Raw genomic sequence first — 18,200 nt, 5'->3', positions numbered from 1 at the left:
GTTATCCACTTTTTGCAGATTAATCATTGTTAGGGGCATTTTTCGTCGCCCACATGATGTTAGGGGAGTCAAGACTGAGACTCGACTTTAAGCTTGGAACATGGTCCAAAGGCTATCAGTGAAGTGTGAAAGAACCATTTTGCTCAAGGTCTAGGTTGCATCCAACAAAGATTAAAATAAGGCCCCAAAAATATCTCCTGCAAAGATAAGCTAGCACAAATGATAGCCTACTACAACAAGTGCTTAAATAATAGTTTAGCAGTAAGCAAGAGAAATATCCAACGGTAGATATTTGGAAAACCAATAAATGTATTTGCATAGTAAAAATCATGCATTTCCTCCATAGTTGGTTAATATAAAAGTGGGCCCATTATAACAAGTACACAAGAGGAAAAACGGTCCAATAGTGAATATGATAGACCTCCTGCAATAGACGTCTGACAGGTTAATAAGCACGTTTACATGGTAAAAATCATATGTTTTCCTTATTATTATTACTTCAACATAAGGGAAAACTTCCATAGTATCCAAAACATTATAATATTCATCATAATAACAATAAATAAGGATTAAAGGCTTCATAATTACAAGTAAAAAAGGGAAAATATGATGAAATGAAGGGGGAGAGCGAGTGTCCATCTAGTGCAGCAAATGTTTAAATAAGATCTCCATGTGCCATATCATGCCCATAATGATGAATATATATGTATGGTAAGTGATGGAAATGACTTTATGGAAAGTATGAGTGAATATATGGAAATATGAAAGAGAGATGAAGTGATGTTTAGCCATTTTCAGGTATGGTGTAAAGAGGGACTGTTTATGACTATTTTAAGGTGCTGGGATTTTCTGAGAAGATGGAATGTGATGTTTATGGGTAAGTATATATGAGCATTTATAGACTAAAGGCTAGTTTCTAAACTAAGGAACTAACTTATGGGCTGAAAAATAGTATGATGGGTGAGGAATTTTATGATAAGATTGTTGTCCTCCACGAGTTGATGGTAGTTTCCTTTTATAATAAAGCTTAAGGGATTGATTATCAAAATATAGAAAGGACTAGGTCTGACAGTAGCAAAATCTTAGAATATCTTTTCTGAGATTTGACCCAAAATGGTGAGACTTGCTTTTTGGGTGTTTTGCTTATTTGGGTAATGGAGCTGGAGGCTGAGATGCTCCTAATCTAGGCATTAAATGTTGGGATTTGGAGATAATTTTGTCCAATAGGATTAGCACAAGTATGAGGACTAGAGATCTTGCATGCTACCACTAGGATCAAAGCTCAAAAAGGTTGGTTGACACTCCAAGCCAAGTGTCAACCATTGATGCCTCTGCTAGAAGCTTCTGCTGGATACCCCATTATGCCCTTCAAACCACTTTTCCCTAAATTTCCTCTATATGATTCATGGGCTTGGTTCATGAACCAATTACATACATTTTTAGTAATAAAATAAACTAGTTGGTTAAGGATTTCATGAGCTTGGAGGTCTTGATTATGGCTTCCTTGAGTTGTGACCAAAACTTGGGGAAAAAGGGTATTTATTACCCATCTAAGGTGTCAATCTGTGGTACTGTTCACGTTAGAGTTAGCAGTGGGATAGGTGGCCAACTCCTAATTTGGTTTAAGAACCTGGTTGCTTCTTGAGATGACCTCCAGCGAAAGGTAGAACTAAATGGAGTTCTCTAGCAGGGTCAATTTGCATGCATGGGCTGTTTTGGCAGAGGTTTAATGTTGGGCTTGGCCATGAGGGATGAGTATTTTGGTGGGCCTCTAACTTGGTGGTTCTCTCCACTTGGACCTATCCTTTTGCTTTCTCATTGTGAGCCTTACAAAATGGACAAAGTTACCATATATTGCCATTGATTTTTATTCCACATGGGCTTTAGTTTTTAGTAGAAATAAAATGAATCCATGAGCTTTAATAAATATTTATGATAGGTTTTGGGTATTAATTTTCATGGGCTTTAAATAATAATTTTTATAGTTTCTCATAATTTTTGCAAATGATATTTTCTTTGGAGCTTTTAAATAATGACCTCCAAAATTTCTTGAGAATAATATTTACCATAGGTTTTAAATAGAGGCAATATCCATGGATCCACTATAGTGGAATAATATGATATTCTCATGGGTTTTTCTATAGATAATCATAATAAGGTGAAAAATTATCATGAGTTTTGGAAATAAATATTAAGAATGTATAAGATAAATAGTGACCATGGGTTCTTATATAAATTCCATGGGTTTATAATATGGTTGAAATAAATAAATGTCATAGGTCTAAACTAAATAATCATAACTTTCCATAGGCTTTTATATTAGTAACACAAATTCCTAATTCTCCATGGGCTTGATATATGTTTGCCATGGGTTTTGGAAAAATGAATAGTGTTACGTAACATAAATAGTTACCATGGGTTTTATAAGAAGGATTTCATAGGTTTGTAATATTGTAGTAACAGGTTTAAGAACTTAAAACGTTGTTAATCATTGGACTTTAAGTGAAATACTTATGATATGGTATTTTGCCAAGTATTAATAACTTTGAACTTTTTTACAAAATAGTGTCAAGTAGCTAGCTTAGGCTTTTAATATTACCAATGAGAATTGGGCTTTTGATATATTGCCAATGAGGATTGGAATTTTGAAATATTGCCAAGCATTAGTAGCATTGGGTTTTAAAAAAAAAATTGGGATGTGTGCATTGGGCTCATAGGGTCGGTTTTGCGCTTAACTAAATAATAATAGTAAAATTTGATAAGATATGAGTTTTTTGGACTTTTTGTGATAATTTATATCATGACCCAATTTAGATAATAAGATATGAAATATTTGTGGTTAACATAATAATAAGACAAAAAATATTTTGTGAAAGCCCAATAACTTCTTAGTGGTGTTTGAAAATAAATAGGTGATACTTAAATAAAATTAGGTGTAAAAAAATGTACCCTAACAATCATTACTCTTCTTCCTCTACTATTATAATTTTGCACAAAAAAATATATTAAAACCCAAAGAAAGTATTCACTAAGCAAATGTTAGTTTACAACATGTTAGCATACATGCATATTCTCAAATATAATATATTTACACACACACACACAGATATAACAATACATTCTGCAAAATGAATCGGGCTAAAAAGATTTCAACTCCAACTCACATAGTCTTATTGCCTAGAGTTGGCACAAAACTGTGACATTTGGAATGTGAGTTAGATTGGCTATATTAAGATGAATATTGAAAAACTTAAGAGAGATGCGTCTTATGGGAGAGAGAGTTTTCCTAGTGATGTATGTCAATACTACTATTCTATGGTAATTTCTCAATCTAGGTGTATTTTGCGGAAGGGTGCAAGTACACTAATGTGTACAAATTCTCAACCTTTTTTCTACTAATTTTCTCCTATTTATTATATTCTCTCCTTACATTTTCTCATTCATTTCCTCCTTTTTTGTTTTCTCTTTTTCCCTCTTCCCTTTGTGTTACCTCTCCCTTTGGGCAAGTGATATGTACTCCTTTTTATAATTGAAATTGAGCAGGTCTTTTACCCCTTTTTGCTTTTCCTTTGATTTCTCGAGCCCATGTTTGTCTAACTATTTTTCCTCTCTTTTTAGGTTACAACCACAAAAGAGTTCTTTGGTTTTTGGTGGGTTTTTGGTTACAATTTGGTTTTTATTTAATGTAAATTGTGGAAGACCATTAATGCTATTTGGCTTGGTGTGAACTGAACCTAAAACATGCACCTAGTGATAATCCACAACTTTTTCCTCTTTTGGTATGAGTGCTTTTCCCAGCAAAAGCAATCTCTAAAGAGTTGCGACAGATTACCATAACTAGGATCTTCATCCCCCCTACCAAACCACACCTCCCTGAATTTCGGCAATGACAAGTTAAACCTCCTCTGTATGTCTAAGATACAGATTGGGTGAACGCATTCGCCTACCTGGCTCTGCCTTGGATCTTATTTTGCAACTTGAAACCTGGGAATTTCCCTATTCTGTAGTGTTTTACCTGTTGGATATTTTGCAGCATTTAATATCTGAGAATTTTCTCATTTTGCAACATCTTTTTCCTCCTTTATGCTTTCTCTTTGAAATACCTAGCTTCCCTTACTTTATATGTTGGTTTCTCTTCTGTAGTTGGGACTTGGGAAGTCTCCCTTATTAGGTCTCTCACTTTTCCAATTGGCTTTGCTTTTCTCTACTTTATCATGTAGTTTTTCTCCTTCTCTTTGTTCTACTATGCTTTCTCTTCTCATTGAAATGCCCAACAAGGGTTCTAGGTTTCTCTAGCTTCTTCTAACTTCTTTATACAAATGGGTTAGGCCATTTTGGGCTTACTTTATAACATTCCCTTGATGTAAGGGTTTTGGGTTACTTATGGGCCCACTTATTCTCATATCCAGGTATTCTACAACAATACCTTTGTTTTCTTAGGTAACTCTTAGCCAATTTAGTTTGTACATGGATTTGAGTTATAATTCTTGTTTCTTTCAATTCTCCAAGATTTGGCTTGTTGGATTTTGGGCCTTATTTATTGATCCAAAGTGTGAAAATTTGGGTATCAACAATAGCTATATCAATGGGAAAGGGAAGATTGGATCCTAGGTTAGAATAGACAATTCAAACTACAATATTTTTGAACTTCTTTTTGCTAACAAAAAATAAAAGAAAGAAAATTGAAGTCATGTATATTACTATAAGCTTGTCTTTTTTTGTTTTTTTGATAAAAAGTTAGAAATACTATACGCTGGCATGAGTTTCTGAGGTTCAGGTGTTTGGTACATGTTTTCAAACAATAATTTTCAGTTTTTAAGTAACATTATATGTATTTTCACACACTTTTTTATCCACACATATTTCCACATATATTTTCAAACAACAATTTTCAGTTTTTAAATGTATGTACCAAACGGCAAAATCTTAGGTTCCCAGTTCATGGTAGTTAATGTATGAGAATACCAAACACCCTTTCAGCTTTCATTATTGGAGCTTTTTTTTTTTTTTTTTTAGAATCATCATTACTGGAGTCACATGTTCAATTTCGATCCCTTTCAATGATAGGGTCATTCATGTATGCTCACTCGTCTCTTTCCCAGATATTCCTATTTTAATACTGTATAAAATAAGCAACTAGTATTATAATAATATATTTTGTAATTATTTAAAAAAAGAATAGACGGTGGTGAAGTGAAGTGATGTGTCATGTGAGGATTGCAATTTGGAATAAAAATATATATGATCTCCACCTCCACCAATTAATTAACAATGCCAAAATCTTCTTTGGCCCTTTGTGACTTTGTTCTCTCACAAAATCATACTCATGCCATTAAAAAATTAAACCCGAAAGACCGAAAGTACCCCCGACACCGATAGAACCAACGGTGCGCGTATCTGAAGCAAAAGTTGTCAATCAGGTCCGTTGCGTAATATGAAGGGAAATCTCCAATGTGTAACTCAAACGATTCCCAAGGACGCATCTCTCTCACTTTTTTATTTTTCAATTTTTTTTTTTAAATTTGAAAATTTATTTTATAATAAAACTATAGAATTTCTTTCCCTCTGATAATTTTTTAAAGATAGTTTTTAGATACAAAATATTTGATAAGAAACTTGACATTTATTGATATAGTAAATTTTTAGTGATAGTTTAAAAAGTAATATTAATAATAAGTTTAGATGAAAATAGTATTACTATTTTTTGTAACACTATTTCACTTTATTTATGATAATCTCAAAACCTTCATAAATAAATAATGTTATAAATTGAACCTAAAATTTTTATGTCCAGTCTAGGCCAGCATAACATAAAGCCAGCTATCTTAAGAGTAGCTTTAATTTTTTGTATTTTTTTTTTTAGTTTATTTGTATAATGTTTTAAAATATATATAAGATTAGGTTCATGAAAAAAATCTGAGACAAAAACAAAATGTCCAATTAAGATGTTTTTTTTTTTTTTTTCAAGTATGTTATGAGTATCCAGCAGGATACATTAAATTTACGGTAGAGAACAAGATAGTCTAATAAAAGATGTGACATCAACATTATATTTATATATATAAAAATAATAATAATAATAATATCTTACTGTATAATTATTACTAAAAAAAAAAGAAAATATCTAAAAAATAGTTAAAAATAGGAGAGCACACTCCACCACCGCTTATAGACATATAGTCCACACACGTACAGTGATAGTATCTAGCAGCTTCACAGCCACACTCTCCTCTCACTACTCTCTCTCTCTCTCTCTCTGTCTCTCTCTCACAAAATCAAACAAAAATGGCGTCAATGGCATCGATTGGAGCGGTGAGACTCCCATCATCATCATCAAACGGATCCAACTCTTCAAAAGACACCCGGAAATGGAAATCGGGTCACACCGACAGCCCAAGAAGCCTCTCATTCTCAGCTTCCAATCTCTGTAACGGCGACACCAACCTCGCCGCATTTGGAATCCATAACCGCCGCAGCAGCAGCAGCCAAACATCAACCAACTACAGAAGATGCCCCAGAATCGTGTCTCCAAAAGCCGTTTCCGATTCCAAAAACTCCCAGACTTGTCTAGACCCCGATGCCAGCCGAGTAAGCCATTCTTAAACCTTTTTTTCTTTCAACATATGATATCTACTTCATCATGATTACATTTTGTCGACAAGACATCAATTGATTTTTAGTGTAAACGGGTTAAAACCCATATCAAATAGAGATTTGGGGTTTTGTGAAATTATTAACACATTGTTATAAAAATGTTGTGTCAGAGTGTGCTGGGGATAATCTTAGGAGGTGGAGCGGGGACGAGGTTGTACCCATTGACGAAGAAGAGAGCGAAGCCAGCTGTGCCATTGGGAGCGAATTACAGGCTGATAGATATTCCAGTGAGCAATTGTCTCAACAGTAATGTGTCGAAGATCTATGTGCTTACTCAGTTCAATTCAGCCTCTCTCAACCGACATCTCTCACGTGCGTATGCCAGCAACATGGGTGGTTACAAAACCGAAGGATTTGTCGAAGTCCTCGCTGCCCAACAGAGTCCTGAGAATCCCAATTGGTTCCAGGTACCCTTTTTTTTTTCAACAATCATTTCTCTTTTACTATATTTGATTTTCAATTATGAATTAATCAATTTTGTTGTTAAGGACTGTGATAGAGTTAATTTAATACATGTTATAAAAAATTTAAGCAAAAAAAGTGTATTTAATAATTAATTGTACTTCATCAATCATCATAATGGTGTTTAATTTACGTTTTTGAAAAGAAAAAGAAGAAGTCAAAAGGGGTATTATAGTAGCTCATAATTGAATACTTAATGTACTTTTACGTGTTAACAAGACCCCTAATTATTATAGATACGCAAAAATATTATTTTGAAATGTATAGTATTTGTACCTAAATGTTAATTGGACCTATTTTCATCCATGAAAATTTGAAATGTTACTAATTTTGTCATTTGGTCCACACATTTTTAATTTTATTTATTAAGGGGTGAACGTAGAACCTATACTTGTCTCTGCGTTTCATATTGTTGGTCCTCTATACCATTATGGGATGTCCCAAAGTATAGTCCTCTTTGAAAAGTTAATGAACACAATATTGTTAACTTCCGACCGTTACCCTTTACTTTATTCAAAAAGTTAATTCTTCCTCATTTACTAGAGTTTAAATTGAATGTTGTACCATTTCATACATTAAATCACATTCTCTTAAAAAGTTGGGTTTTCTAACTAGAACTAACAATTTGGGATAGAGGGAGTATATTTTAGGATAAAAAATTATATTGTTTAGGTTGTATTTTATTTTATTTTTTATTTTTTTCCCTTGAGCTTAAAGAAAGGGATGAAAGGAAAAAATGAAGAGCATTTTAAATTTTCTGGGACAATTAGAACTTTTTGAACTTTGAGGATATAAATAGAACTCATACAGTACTTGTATTTTAGAGACAGAATATTTTGGTCTTATAGTTATTTTTGATAATTCAATTGTTGCAAGTGGGGGAGGGGGATTTAAACCTTGATTCTCCTCGTAAAGAAGATCATGCAATGCCGCTGAGTGGCAAGGCTTGTGGATTTAGCCTTATAGATATTCATAAATGCGCAAATTTTTCATTTAGATTTGGACCAATATTAGTTTACATGTTATCAAAATGACACTATTGGTTTTGGTGATATTTACAGGGTACCGCTGATGCGGTAAGGCAGTACTTGTGGCTCTTTGAGGAGCACAATGTGCTGGAATTCCTGGTTCTTGCTGGGGACCATTTGTACCGAATGGATTATGAGAAATTTATTCAAGCACACAGGGAAACTGATGCTGATATCACTGTGGCTGCTCTGCCCATGGATGAAAAGCGTGCCACTGCATTTGGTCTGATGAAGATTGATGAAGAAGGCCGCATTGTTGAATTTGCCGAGAAACCCAAAGGAGAGCAACTCAAAGCTATGAAGGTACCAGCTTCTTTCTCTGTTACTAAATGCTCTTTCTGGCCTTCCAAGAACTTAGATTGTGAATTACTACAAGCTTTTTTGAACTTATTGTTAAAATGTTGATTCAAACTATGTCTATACGTTATATTAAAATGTTGAGTTCTATCTTATATGCCACCTTTTCCCCTTGTAATAGTAAGGTGGAGGGTGAGATCCTAAGTTCAAGATCAATTGATTGCGTGTGTAATTTACCAATGAAAACAAAAAGGAAGAATCTCATGCTCTGTTTTGCTGTCTACTTGATTGGGTAGCATTTATTGTTTAGCTGCTGTGTTGTTTGCAGCTTTTGCTGCTCGTGATTTATGTGTTGTAATGTAGGAATTTCTATTGATTAAAAAAATTATAATTGTGATGTTGGTAGGTGAAGGCAGCTGTGTATTTCACTCATTTCCTTGTTTTGTTCTAGGTTGATACTACCATTTTAGGTCTCGATGATGAGAGAGCGAAGGAGATGCCTTACATTGCTAGTATGGGTATATATGTTGTCAGCAAAGATGTGATGTTAGATCTGCTTCGAGAGAAGTTTCCTGGAGCAAATGATTTTGGAAGTGAAGTTATTCCTGGTGCAACATCCATTGGGATGAGAGTACGTATCATTTCAATCACATTTTTCTTCCAAATTACCCTCTGGATGCATTCCGATCAATCAATGAGGTTCTTTCTTTTGTAACAATAAAACAATTAGGAAGGATCTCATCAGGATGGAAGAATGAAAAAAAAATTATGAATGGATTTCTCTGTTCGCTAATATATCTATGTTGAAGCTATCTTGCTTAAACATGTGCAGTATGTACCATCCCAATGATGAGCATTATTGCATTGCACACGCACACGCACACGCACATGAGCAATATATATGGAAAAAATGCATGGTTAGAAGCATAAGTCATAGGTGTGCTGATCCAATGCTCCTCTGCATATGCCAAACCCTTTAGATTTTTCCACATTATAGCACATTCTAATGTGTGCAATCAGCAATTTGAGCTATACTGTAGTCTTAATATTAATGTTGCATTTTCACTTCTCTGGAGTTGTGCCTCCTAGAGGATTAATTTCTTCTTGCTTCATGACCTCTGTAGGTGCAAGCTTACTTGTATGACGGTTACTGGGAGGACATTGGTACGATTGAGGCTTTTTATAATGCAAACTTGGGGATCACCAAAAAGCCAGTGCCAGATTTTAGGTAGTTCTTGTTCTAAATATTGTTCATGGATGTTACAGTTTTTGCACACCCATTAGTGGTTTTTCATGCTATCACCTTGATCTTAATTTTGATATGTTTACATGATTTTGTACTCTCTGTTACAGCTTCTATGATCGATCATCTCCTATCTACACCCAACCCAGGTATTTGCCTCCATCCAAAATGCTTGATGCTGATGTCACAGATAGTGTTATTGGTGAGGGCTGTGTAATAAAGGTAAGCTATCGGTGGGTTACATCTGCAACCTGCTTATAGGTTGTAGTTGACTGGGATGTTCATTGTATTATACCCTTGCCTCTTCAATATTTGAAAACTATGTATTTTGTATTGTGACAAATCTGGTACCAAATAATTTAAAGAAGTTACAATCCTGTATGCAGAACTGTAAAATTCACCATTCTGTGGTTGGGCTCCGGTCTTGCATATCAGAGGGTGCAATCATCGAAGACACACTGTTGATGGGAGCTGATTATTATGAGGTAATACCTGCTAAAGGATTTACAACCTGTTGTTTTCATCTTTTAAGTTGAGATTTGACTTATCAATTTTCCTTTTTATTTTTGTCTTTTTCTTTTTGGTGTATAAATCAAGATGAGTAGCTGTGCTTAGAAACATTGTGCTTTGTTTGTTGAGAGGATATTGGGGTTGAATGGACTTGAGTGATGCACTGATTCTGATTGTCAATTTGTTATTGTTTTGTTTCAGACTGCTGCTGACAGGAGGTTTCTAGCTGCAAAGGGTAGTGTTCCAATAGGAATTGGCAAGAACTCTCACATCAAGAGAGCTATAATTGACAAGAATGCTCGAATTGGGGACAATGTGAAGGTTATGATCTTATCAACTTAGCATGAATCTTTTGAATTGTTTCTATTCTTAAGTCTCATCATTGTTATTATGTCTCTTTTCATTTCATTTTTTCTTTCTCTCTCTCTCTTTTTTTTTTTTTTTTTTGGTTGGGGGTGGGCTGGGGGGGGGGGGGGGGTGTGTGGGGTTAGATATCAGCTGATACTCCACCAAAACCTCATTTTTCCTCTGAGGAAGTCAATGTTAAATTGGAAACTCGAGCTTCTAATTATTTTCTGGTGAAATTGATAGTTATTTTTCTGAGTAAGAAAATACATCAAAGTTGTGTGGCTTGTGCCTATGCACACATGCTCATCTATCTTTGGTATTTCTGGTTGCACACTGTATATAATGTTGTGCTCATCATTTATGTTGATTAGCTTCTTTCACATCTATTTTGTTTCCTTCTTTTCTTTTTCTCTGGACATAGTAATCACATAAAGATGCTAATGTATCTAATGTTAACTTGAATTTTAATGTGTACAAATATTCTCAGATTCTTAACGGTGACAATGTACAAGAAGCTGCAAGGGAAACAGATGGTTATTTCATTAAGAGTGGAATTGTCACTGTGATCAAAGATGCCTTGATTCCCTGTGGAACCGTAATCTAGAAACACACTTATCACCAGTCCCTGCTGACTATGGAAAATTCTTCCTGGTTATTGGTGAGAAGCTGTAATAGGAACTCTACTTCCACGGAAGGCTCTGTCTCCTGGCAGATTTATGATGTATATTTCCCGGTAGTATAATGTAATTAGTTGAGGAAGAAACCTCGAAAGGGTATTCTAAGTTTTTTTTCTGCTTGAATAAGAAGCTCCTCTATATATATGCCTGCATTTTCCCGTTTACTATCTTACCTCTACAATTATTTGATAAAAGCATATATGATATTCCATGGGTAGGCTTGATAAGAGGTAAGATAGAGGGTTTCTAGTTGGGTTGTGCAGGCATGGGATGGCTCTTGCTACTAAACTCTGGAATCCCATGTTTTTTCTACATCTATTATTGTTGGAGCTGGAACCATCCTGATGCTCCAAAAAAATACAACTCTTCTTTCAGTTTGGGGACACAGCACACAAGGAACAGTCTTCTATTTAGCAAGCCAAACAAAATATATAGAAATAGTATTTCTTAGTGAGAAAGAGAGCAGAACATGGGGATTAATAGGTCACGGATGCCGTTGGGGGCATAGAAAATGCATAACAAAACCTCGAAGGGATTATACTGTTGGGAGTGATGCATAAAAACTTTAGACTCTATTAGGAGTGTATAAATTTTTTTGATGATTCAATAATTACAATGGAGTAAGGGAGTAAGGAATTTAAACTTTTGATGTTTCTGTTAAAAACGTAAGAAGGTTTTCGTTCTCGTTGAATTATGTAGCTCTTGGTAAGAGAGAATGTAATTACAATACATGAAATGATGAAACTGTAAGAACAAGAAGGGAAAAGGGAACCATAATGCACGGTGAAGCCGTGCAGCTGGTTGGAACATCTGAACATACACGTGGGCTTCATTAATACTACTTGAGAAAATTATGTAATGTCATGTGATGCGGTCACCTAATTTGTAAAATTTGGTTCTATTTCAACGGTTTTTAGTCATGAAGATCAAATTCATCATGTAGAAATCTCTTAACCAGTTGTCACGGGAATTATCTTTGTAGATTTCGACATCAATAAAAGTATAAAACTATTAACAAAGATGAGACAAGACTATGATATCTAAATAGAAAATGTATGATAAGTATAAAGAAGAAAGTAAATGTGACAGGAAGAACACAACCAATTATTCTAGTTCAACCTTAGAGAAGGTTAGTAACATCACTTTCACTCCAGGTAGGATTATATACCATGAATAATTAATATTGGATCTTGATATCTACAATATAAAGAATCTGATGATATATAAAACTAACTTAATTGCTAAACAATATAGGTAATTCATTTAAAGATGTGGCTGTCAAAAAAAACCATTTACATATATTATTTAAGTTAACCACATGACTCATTAAAAAAAAAAAAATAAATAAAATAAACCCAAAAAAAAAAAAAAAAAAAAAATTTCAAACACAAGTATTAAAAAAATCATCACTAGAGCTTTGTGGTGCTTGAGCCCAAGATGACTAAGAAGTTTTGGGTCAAACTCCCAACGGGTATGGAGTTTCCTACAATAAGAAAGTCCTTCTTGAACCAATCCAATAGCCCAGAGGAAGGTGCTTAAAGCCCACCCTCTGCTCTTTTCAATAGTGTGTATGTTTCTCAAGAAGACTAAGCTCTCTCAAACTAAAACCTTTTCTCTCTCTTTTGTTGTTCCTCGATTTTCCATCATATGTCCCTCTCAAATTGCCAACCCCCAACCTTTTACTATTAGCCTTCATTTATAGACTTCCTTTAGTGGGGTTGTCATGATGAGAGGGTGGTTTTCCATGTTGGTAGGTCCCTCTGGGATATATTCCTAACCAGATAGGACCAACTTCTCGTAACTGATGCGACTTTCTTGAAACTTGCAACTGTCGCTAAATGGTGCTTGATAGACAGTTTCTCCCAAGACATTATCGTTCCCTTCTATTTAGGCCCCGACGTGATATTGGCCCCCAACCTTGTAACCTTATGAAGTCTGATGGGCTGGGCCCTAACTTTACACTAGGCCTTGTCCATGTAACCTTACGTAGGCTAAACAACCGGGCCCCAGCATGATGCTCAAACAAGCAAAAAAATAAATGTTTAGTCAAATCAAATAGCTACCATTCCTTCTATAAAAAATAAAAATTAAAAAATTAAAAAAAAAATCATTTGTCATATACCATAACAATAATCCCTTCATGAATTAAATAGTAATTATCAGAAAATTTATTCCAAAGTCTTATTTGAAACTGGGACAATCCATCCAATGACTCTATACTTAAACAAAGGGAACAAGAGTTGATGTCCCAATACAACCCCATTTCATCTCCCCTAAGTCTCATTTGGACCACATCCATTCAATCTTGAAAATACACACTTGTTCATATATTTCATGGCTAGAGATGGCAATTTTACTCTGCCACACTTTGACTTGTCTTAAACTACTCTACTCCACAGATTTTCCTCGCCTTGTAGAGGTGGTAGGGGGATCAAGAGAGATGTTTCCTTCACTTATGGTGGGGCAAGGAATGATTTAGGTTGCCCTGCCCTGTAGATTGCGCCCTCCACACTTTGATTTCAATTTAGTTTTATTTTTTGTGATCAATTTAATTGCATTTTAAGGTATAATAAGTGTGGGGCGGGGTGGGATGGATTAACAAGGGGTGGGATCTTATAGGGCAGGGTGAGGCCTCGTGGGGCATGGCAGCTTGCTTTACTCTACCCCGTTGCCACCCCTATAAATCATGGAGTTGTTAAATAAGGAACATTTTATATTGTGACATAAAAGTATAAAACTTATGACCTTTTATTACATAGTCAACCATGTCTAGGACTCAATATCAAAAGATACGATCATGTTTCTTTACAAGATAATATAAGCAAGGATGAAACTACATTGGTTATTGGAGAAGCCATGGCCTCCCCCCAAATGACAAATTTGGACCCCTCACCTGTCCACATTGAGTAACGCTAAGGACACACCATTTTCTACACCTAAATTTACACTCTGTTTGTGTGTCAACTCTTAATTAAATTTTGGCATCTTCCTGTACATGTGATGGATCCTTATAAAAATGCTGAAATCGAATCAAGAGTTTGACACGGAAGCATAATGTAGATTTGGATGTGGGAGAGGGTGTGTCCTTAGCATTATTTGTCCACATATGGTCCTTTCAAACTTACTTTTTAGCTTTTACTTTTTAGAAATTTTCCCAACATATGAAGCTTTTTTTTTTTTTGAATGAACTTGAGTACTTTTATTAATGTAAATGAGTTACATCTGAATGTAAAAAAGAAACAATATGAGAAGGTACATCTTCCATCTATACTTGAAAATCTGGTATGCGTATAGCATGTTTCGCCAGATTATGAGCTACACTATTGCCGTTTCTCTTAATGTTAGTATACAACAATCTTCTAAAATTATTGGAAGCTTTATTTTTTCAATTCAAAGCTTCCATACTTTGTTCAAAAGTCCCACCCTTTCAAGCTACTTACCTCCCAATCCCACCTTTGTAAACTTCCACCAGTGCTTTGTGCTCACATTCTCACTCAACATTTAGCTCCTCCATTTTTCTTTATAGTCTCTTCAGCTCATTTGAAGATTAGCAAAAATGACTTTAAAATCTTGAGAGGTACTAAATTCAACTTCTCACTTTTACATTTCTATGAATTTATTTACTTCTTTTCCTTTAATTAATTAAACCAATTTATAGGCTTTGTTCATAATTTTATTTTGCCTTCTACCCAAACAACCAAATACAAAAGTGATCTTGAATTTATATATATTTTATTCATAATTTATGTCTTCTTGTAGATGTCGTCTAGTTATATTTTTTATATTCATATATTTAATTTCTTGAATTTTATGAACTTATGATTGTTCAAAGGAATAAAAGAAATGTAGGGAAAAAAAAAAACCTTAAGATACTCAATTGGTCATTTAGTTTTTTATTAAGCGCTAATAAGAATTACATTGATGGATTACGAATTAATATTTCTTGGTTCTACTTCTGCCCCTAAATATAAGCCTCCCACTCAAGATGTCACTACCTAGCACAACTTTTTTGATTACCCGGATTGCTGGCGATGATATATGTTGTTTGATCAATGGATTGATTTGTCCTACAGATTCTTGCAAAACAAGGTGGAGCCTTGTCAGACTCAGAAGGTATCGACGGGGGATTTCTTCAATGATAGAATCAGTAAACAATACTGAATAGTATTGTCTAGTGTCTTCAACTGAAATATATATATATATTTATATAATCTATTATTTAGTAGTAAGTTTCGATTTTTACTGAAAAATTATTCACTCCTACTCAATTAGGGGTAATTATTGAGTATTCCCAGATTATCATAAATGCGTACTCCTTCATTTCACATGAATTGTGGGTCTCACCATAAATTTAATTTGTGGGACTCACAATTCATGTAAGAGAGAGAGAGTATGTATTTATAGTATTTCTGGAGTATTTAATAATTTGCCCTCAATTAGAAGAGTCATCCCTTCTATTTCAAAAAAAAAAAAAAAAAAAAAAAAAGAAAAGAAGAAGAAGAAGAAAGTGGAAAAAGAGAGAGTCGTCATTCCTCTCACAATTCACAAAGATTGTGGGCTATATCATGAGTTGCACACATGGGCTCACACCCCCTGTGAGAGGAGAGACTCCTCCTGAATGAGTATGAGTTATTAATTTCTCATGTTGATAAACAAAAACACTCTAGAAATAATAATAAAAATATCCAGAAATTTTTATTAATTTTATAATTCGTACTCTTTATTTTTCATGTTACATTAAAAAAAACTTTGCTAAAATAATATCCTTTAATATATTGCATTTTAAAATAAAAATTGGTATTGCCATTCATATGTACAGAATACAATCATTGGATTAATACAAGATAAATTTCATAAACACAATCATTTTTAAGAGAACCTATAATTTTCTTAAACCTAATGAACATATAAAAGTTGTATAGTTTGCTATACAAATATACCCAAAAAAAGAAAAGAAAAGAAAGAAACTTAGCATCTTCCTCAAAGTTATATTCAATAACTAATATTTCATATAAATTAATAAAAATTATCAATTATGATGAAAAGATTCGAAACAGTATCATCAAGTATTTTTCAAAACCTCATCAATTGTTATTTCTATATTGATGCTTTAAAAAATCAAACTCAAAATGTTACAAATGAAGTCTGATTTTTTTTCTTTCTTTCTTGCTTTATGCTAAATTTTGAGAATAGAAATTATCATCAATGCTAAATAATTTGTAAGAATCTTAATGATTCAAAATTGAAGAGTTCTAATATTTATTTATAAAATTTACTACTTAATTCTTATAAATGAAACTCTATTGTGACTGTATATCAGCTTATCCTTTTTTATGAAGAAATGATAGTAGATTTTATTTATTCAAAATCACATTATATAATGGGAAAGAAAAAAAAAATGGCATTTTTCTAATTAAACAATGTCCGCTTCATTCTATTGTGCAATATTAGTAAGAGACAGAACAATACAAATATATGGTAAAAGAACTTTAACAAGGGATATATCAACAAAACTCCCCAAGAAAGGAGGAGAACATCTAGTCTTAGGTTTTTATTTATTTTTTGAATTACTAGAGTAATTGATCAATATTTTCCTATTTTGGATAACTCTTATTATTTTTGGGTAAAAAAGTTAAAATATACATATATTATAATAATAAGAATAAAAATTAAAGTGGGGGGGGGGGGGGGGTGGACCATGTATGTGGGTGGCTTTGACATTGATTACATACCCTCTTTGATCTAAGTTTATACAAAATAAAAGTACAAACAAGGTTAACATTTTTCAATAAAATAAAGGGATAAAACCCATTTTCGTCCCTACATTTTCACGCGATTTCCACTTTGGTTCCTAACTTTTTTTTCACTACTTTTAGTCCCTAAAATAAAAAAAGCGATCTCGTTTTTATCCCTACAGTTAGTGCCCTAATGGCAAGGTCCTAGGTGGCAGATGGAACACCTTATTAGCTAACGTGGTGCTGATGTGACAATTAAAATATTATTAAAAAATATTATTTGGCATTTTTATATGCCACATTAGCATTTTAATTTTTTATAAAAAGCCATGTCAGAAAATTTAAACCAAAAAAGAAAATAAATTAAAAAACAAAACTTAAATTAAAAATACAAACCCAGATAGATCTAACACAAACACAGAAATAAAGAAAATTAAAAACAAACATTAAAACCTAAAAAAAATATATAAAACCGAATTTTCATTTTCTTATCTCTATCTCCCTCTCGGGTCAAACTCCTCTCTCTCCCTCTTGGCTTTCTCTTATTTCTTTTTCTCTTTAAGTTCAAGTTGCAGTTTTTGGGATATGGCTTTGATTTGGGTATAGAGAAAGAGAGGCTGAGATGTGGTGGTTTGGATTTGGGTAGAGAGAGAGGAGCTGAGATCGGCAGTGGTTGGATTTGGGTTTAGAGAGAGGGGCTAAGATCGGTGGTGATTTGGAGTAGATCAAGGGGAAGGAACCTCTAAACCGACCCTTTCGCTTTTCGGGTTTTTCCTCGACCAACGTTGAGCAAAGCAAGGGGCGTTTTCTGTGGGTATCTGACCCGATCTTCATCAACAACAAGCAGAGGAAGGACTAATGAAAAGTCGCCTGTTTGGGTTTGAGAAAATTGGGGGTTTTGGTTTGTTTTTCCTATGGGTATCTAACTCGATATTCATCAACAATTCATTTTCTCTCTCACACAATTCAACCGGTCTAGATTTTTTGTGTTTGTTTCCCAAGAAAATATACGGGTTTGAAGGTTAAGGTTTACTTTGTTGATCGGTTTGGTTGTTGGGTTTATTGGTTTTCTAGGTTTCATTGTTTTGTTAGAGATTTGGGTTTGGTTCTTTGTTGGAGATTGATTTTGCAGGAGATCTGGGTTTAAGAGTTGTAGTTGCAACTGTAACTGCAACCTCACCCATCTAGGTTTGAAACATTTCGCAGGGGATCGATTTTTCTTTGCTTTGCTATGTGTATTTGCAAG

The 18,200-nt window shown here is 33.9% G+C and overlaps 1 protein-coding gene across 1 annotated transcript; it reads left to right on the top strand.

Moving 5' to 3' along the window:
• The first annotated feature begins 6,181 nt into the window (after nt 1–6,181).
• LOC115986699 (glucose-1-phosphate adenylyltransferase small subunit 2, chloroplastic-like) lies at nt 6,182–11,383 on the top strand. Its single transcript, XM_031109949.1, has 9 exons — nt 6,182–6,588; nt 6,765–7,061; nt 8,178–8,447; nt 8,893–9,072; nt 9,566–9,669; nt 9,795–9,906; nt 10,071–10,169; nt 10,396–10,515; nt 11,030–11,383. Exons 1-9 carry the CDS (start codon nt 6,286–6,288, stop codon nt 11,144–11,146), a joined length of 1,602 nt encoding a protein of 533 aa, XP_030965809.1. The 5' UTR covers nt 6,182–6,285; the 3' UTR covers nt 11,147–11,383.
• Nucleotides 11,384–18,200: the final 6,817 nt, after the last annotated feature.

This window comes from Quercus lobata, chromosome 4 (genome assembly GCF_001633185.2).
Source record: "Quercus lobata isolate SW786 chromosome 4, ValleyOak3.0 Primary Assembly, whole genome shotgun sequence".
NCBI lineage: Eukaryota > Viridiplantae > Streptophyta > Magnoliopsida > Fagales > Fagaceae > Quercus > Quercus lobata.
Note: the sequence above shows the minus strand (reverse complement) of the source record. Positions and strands in the feature narration are given on the sequence as shown.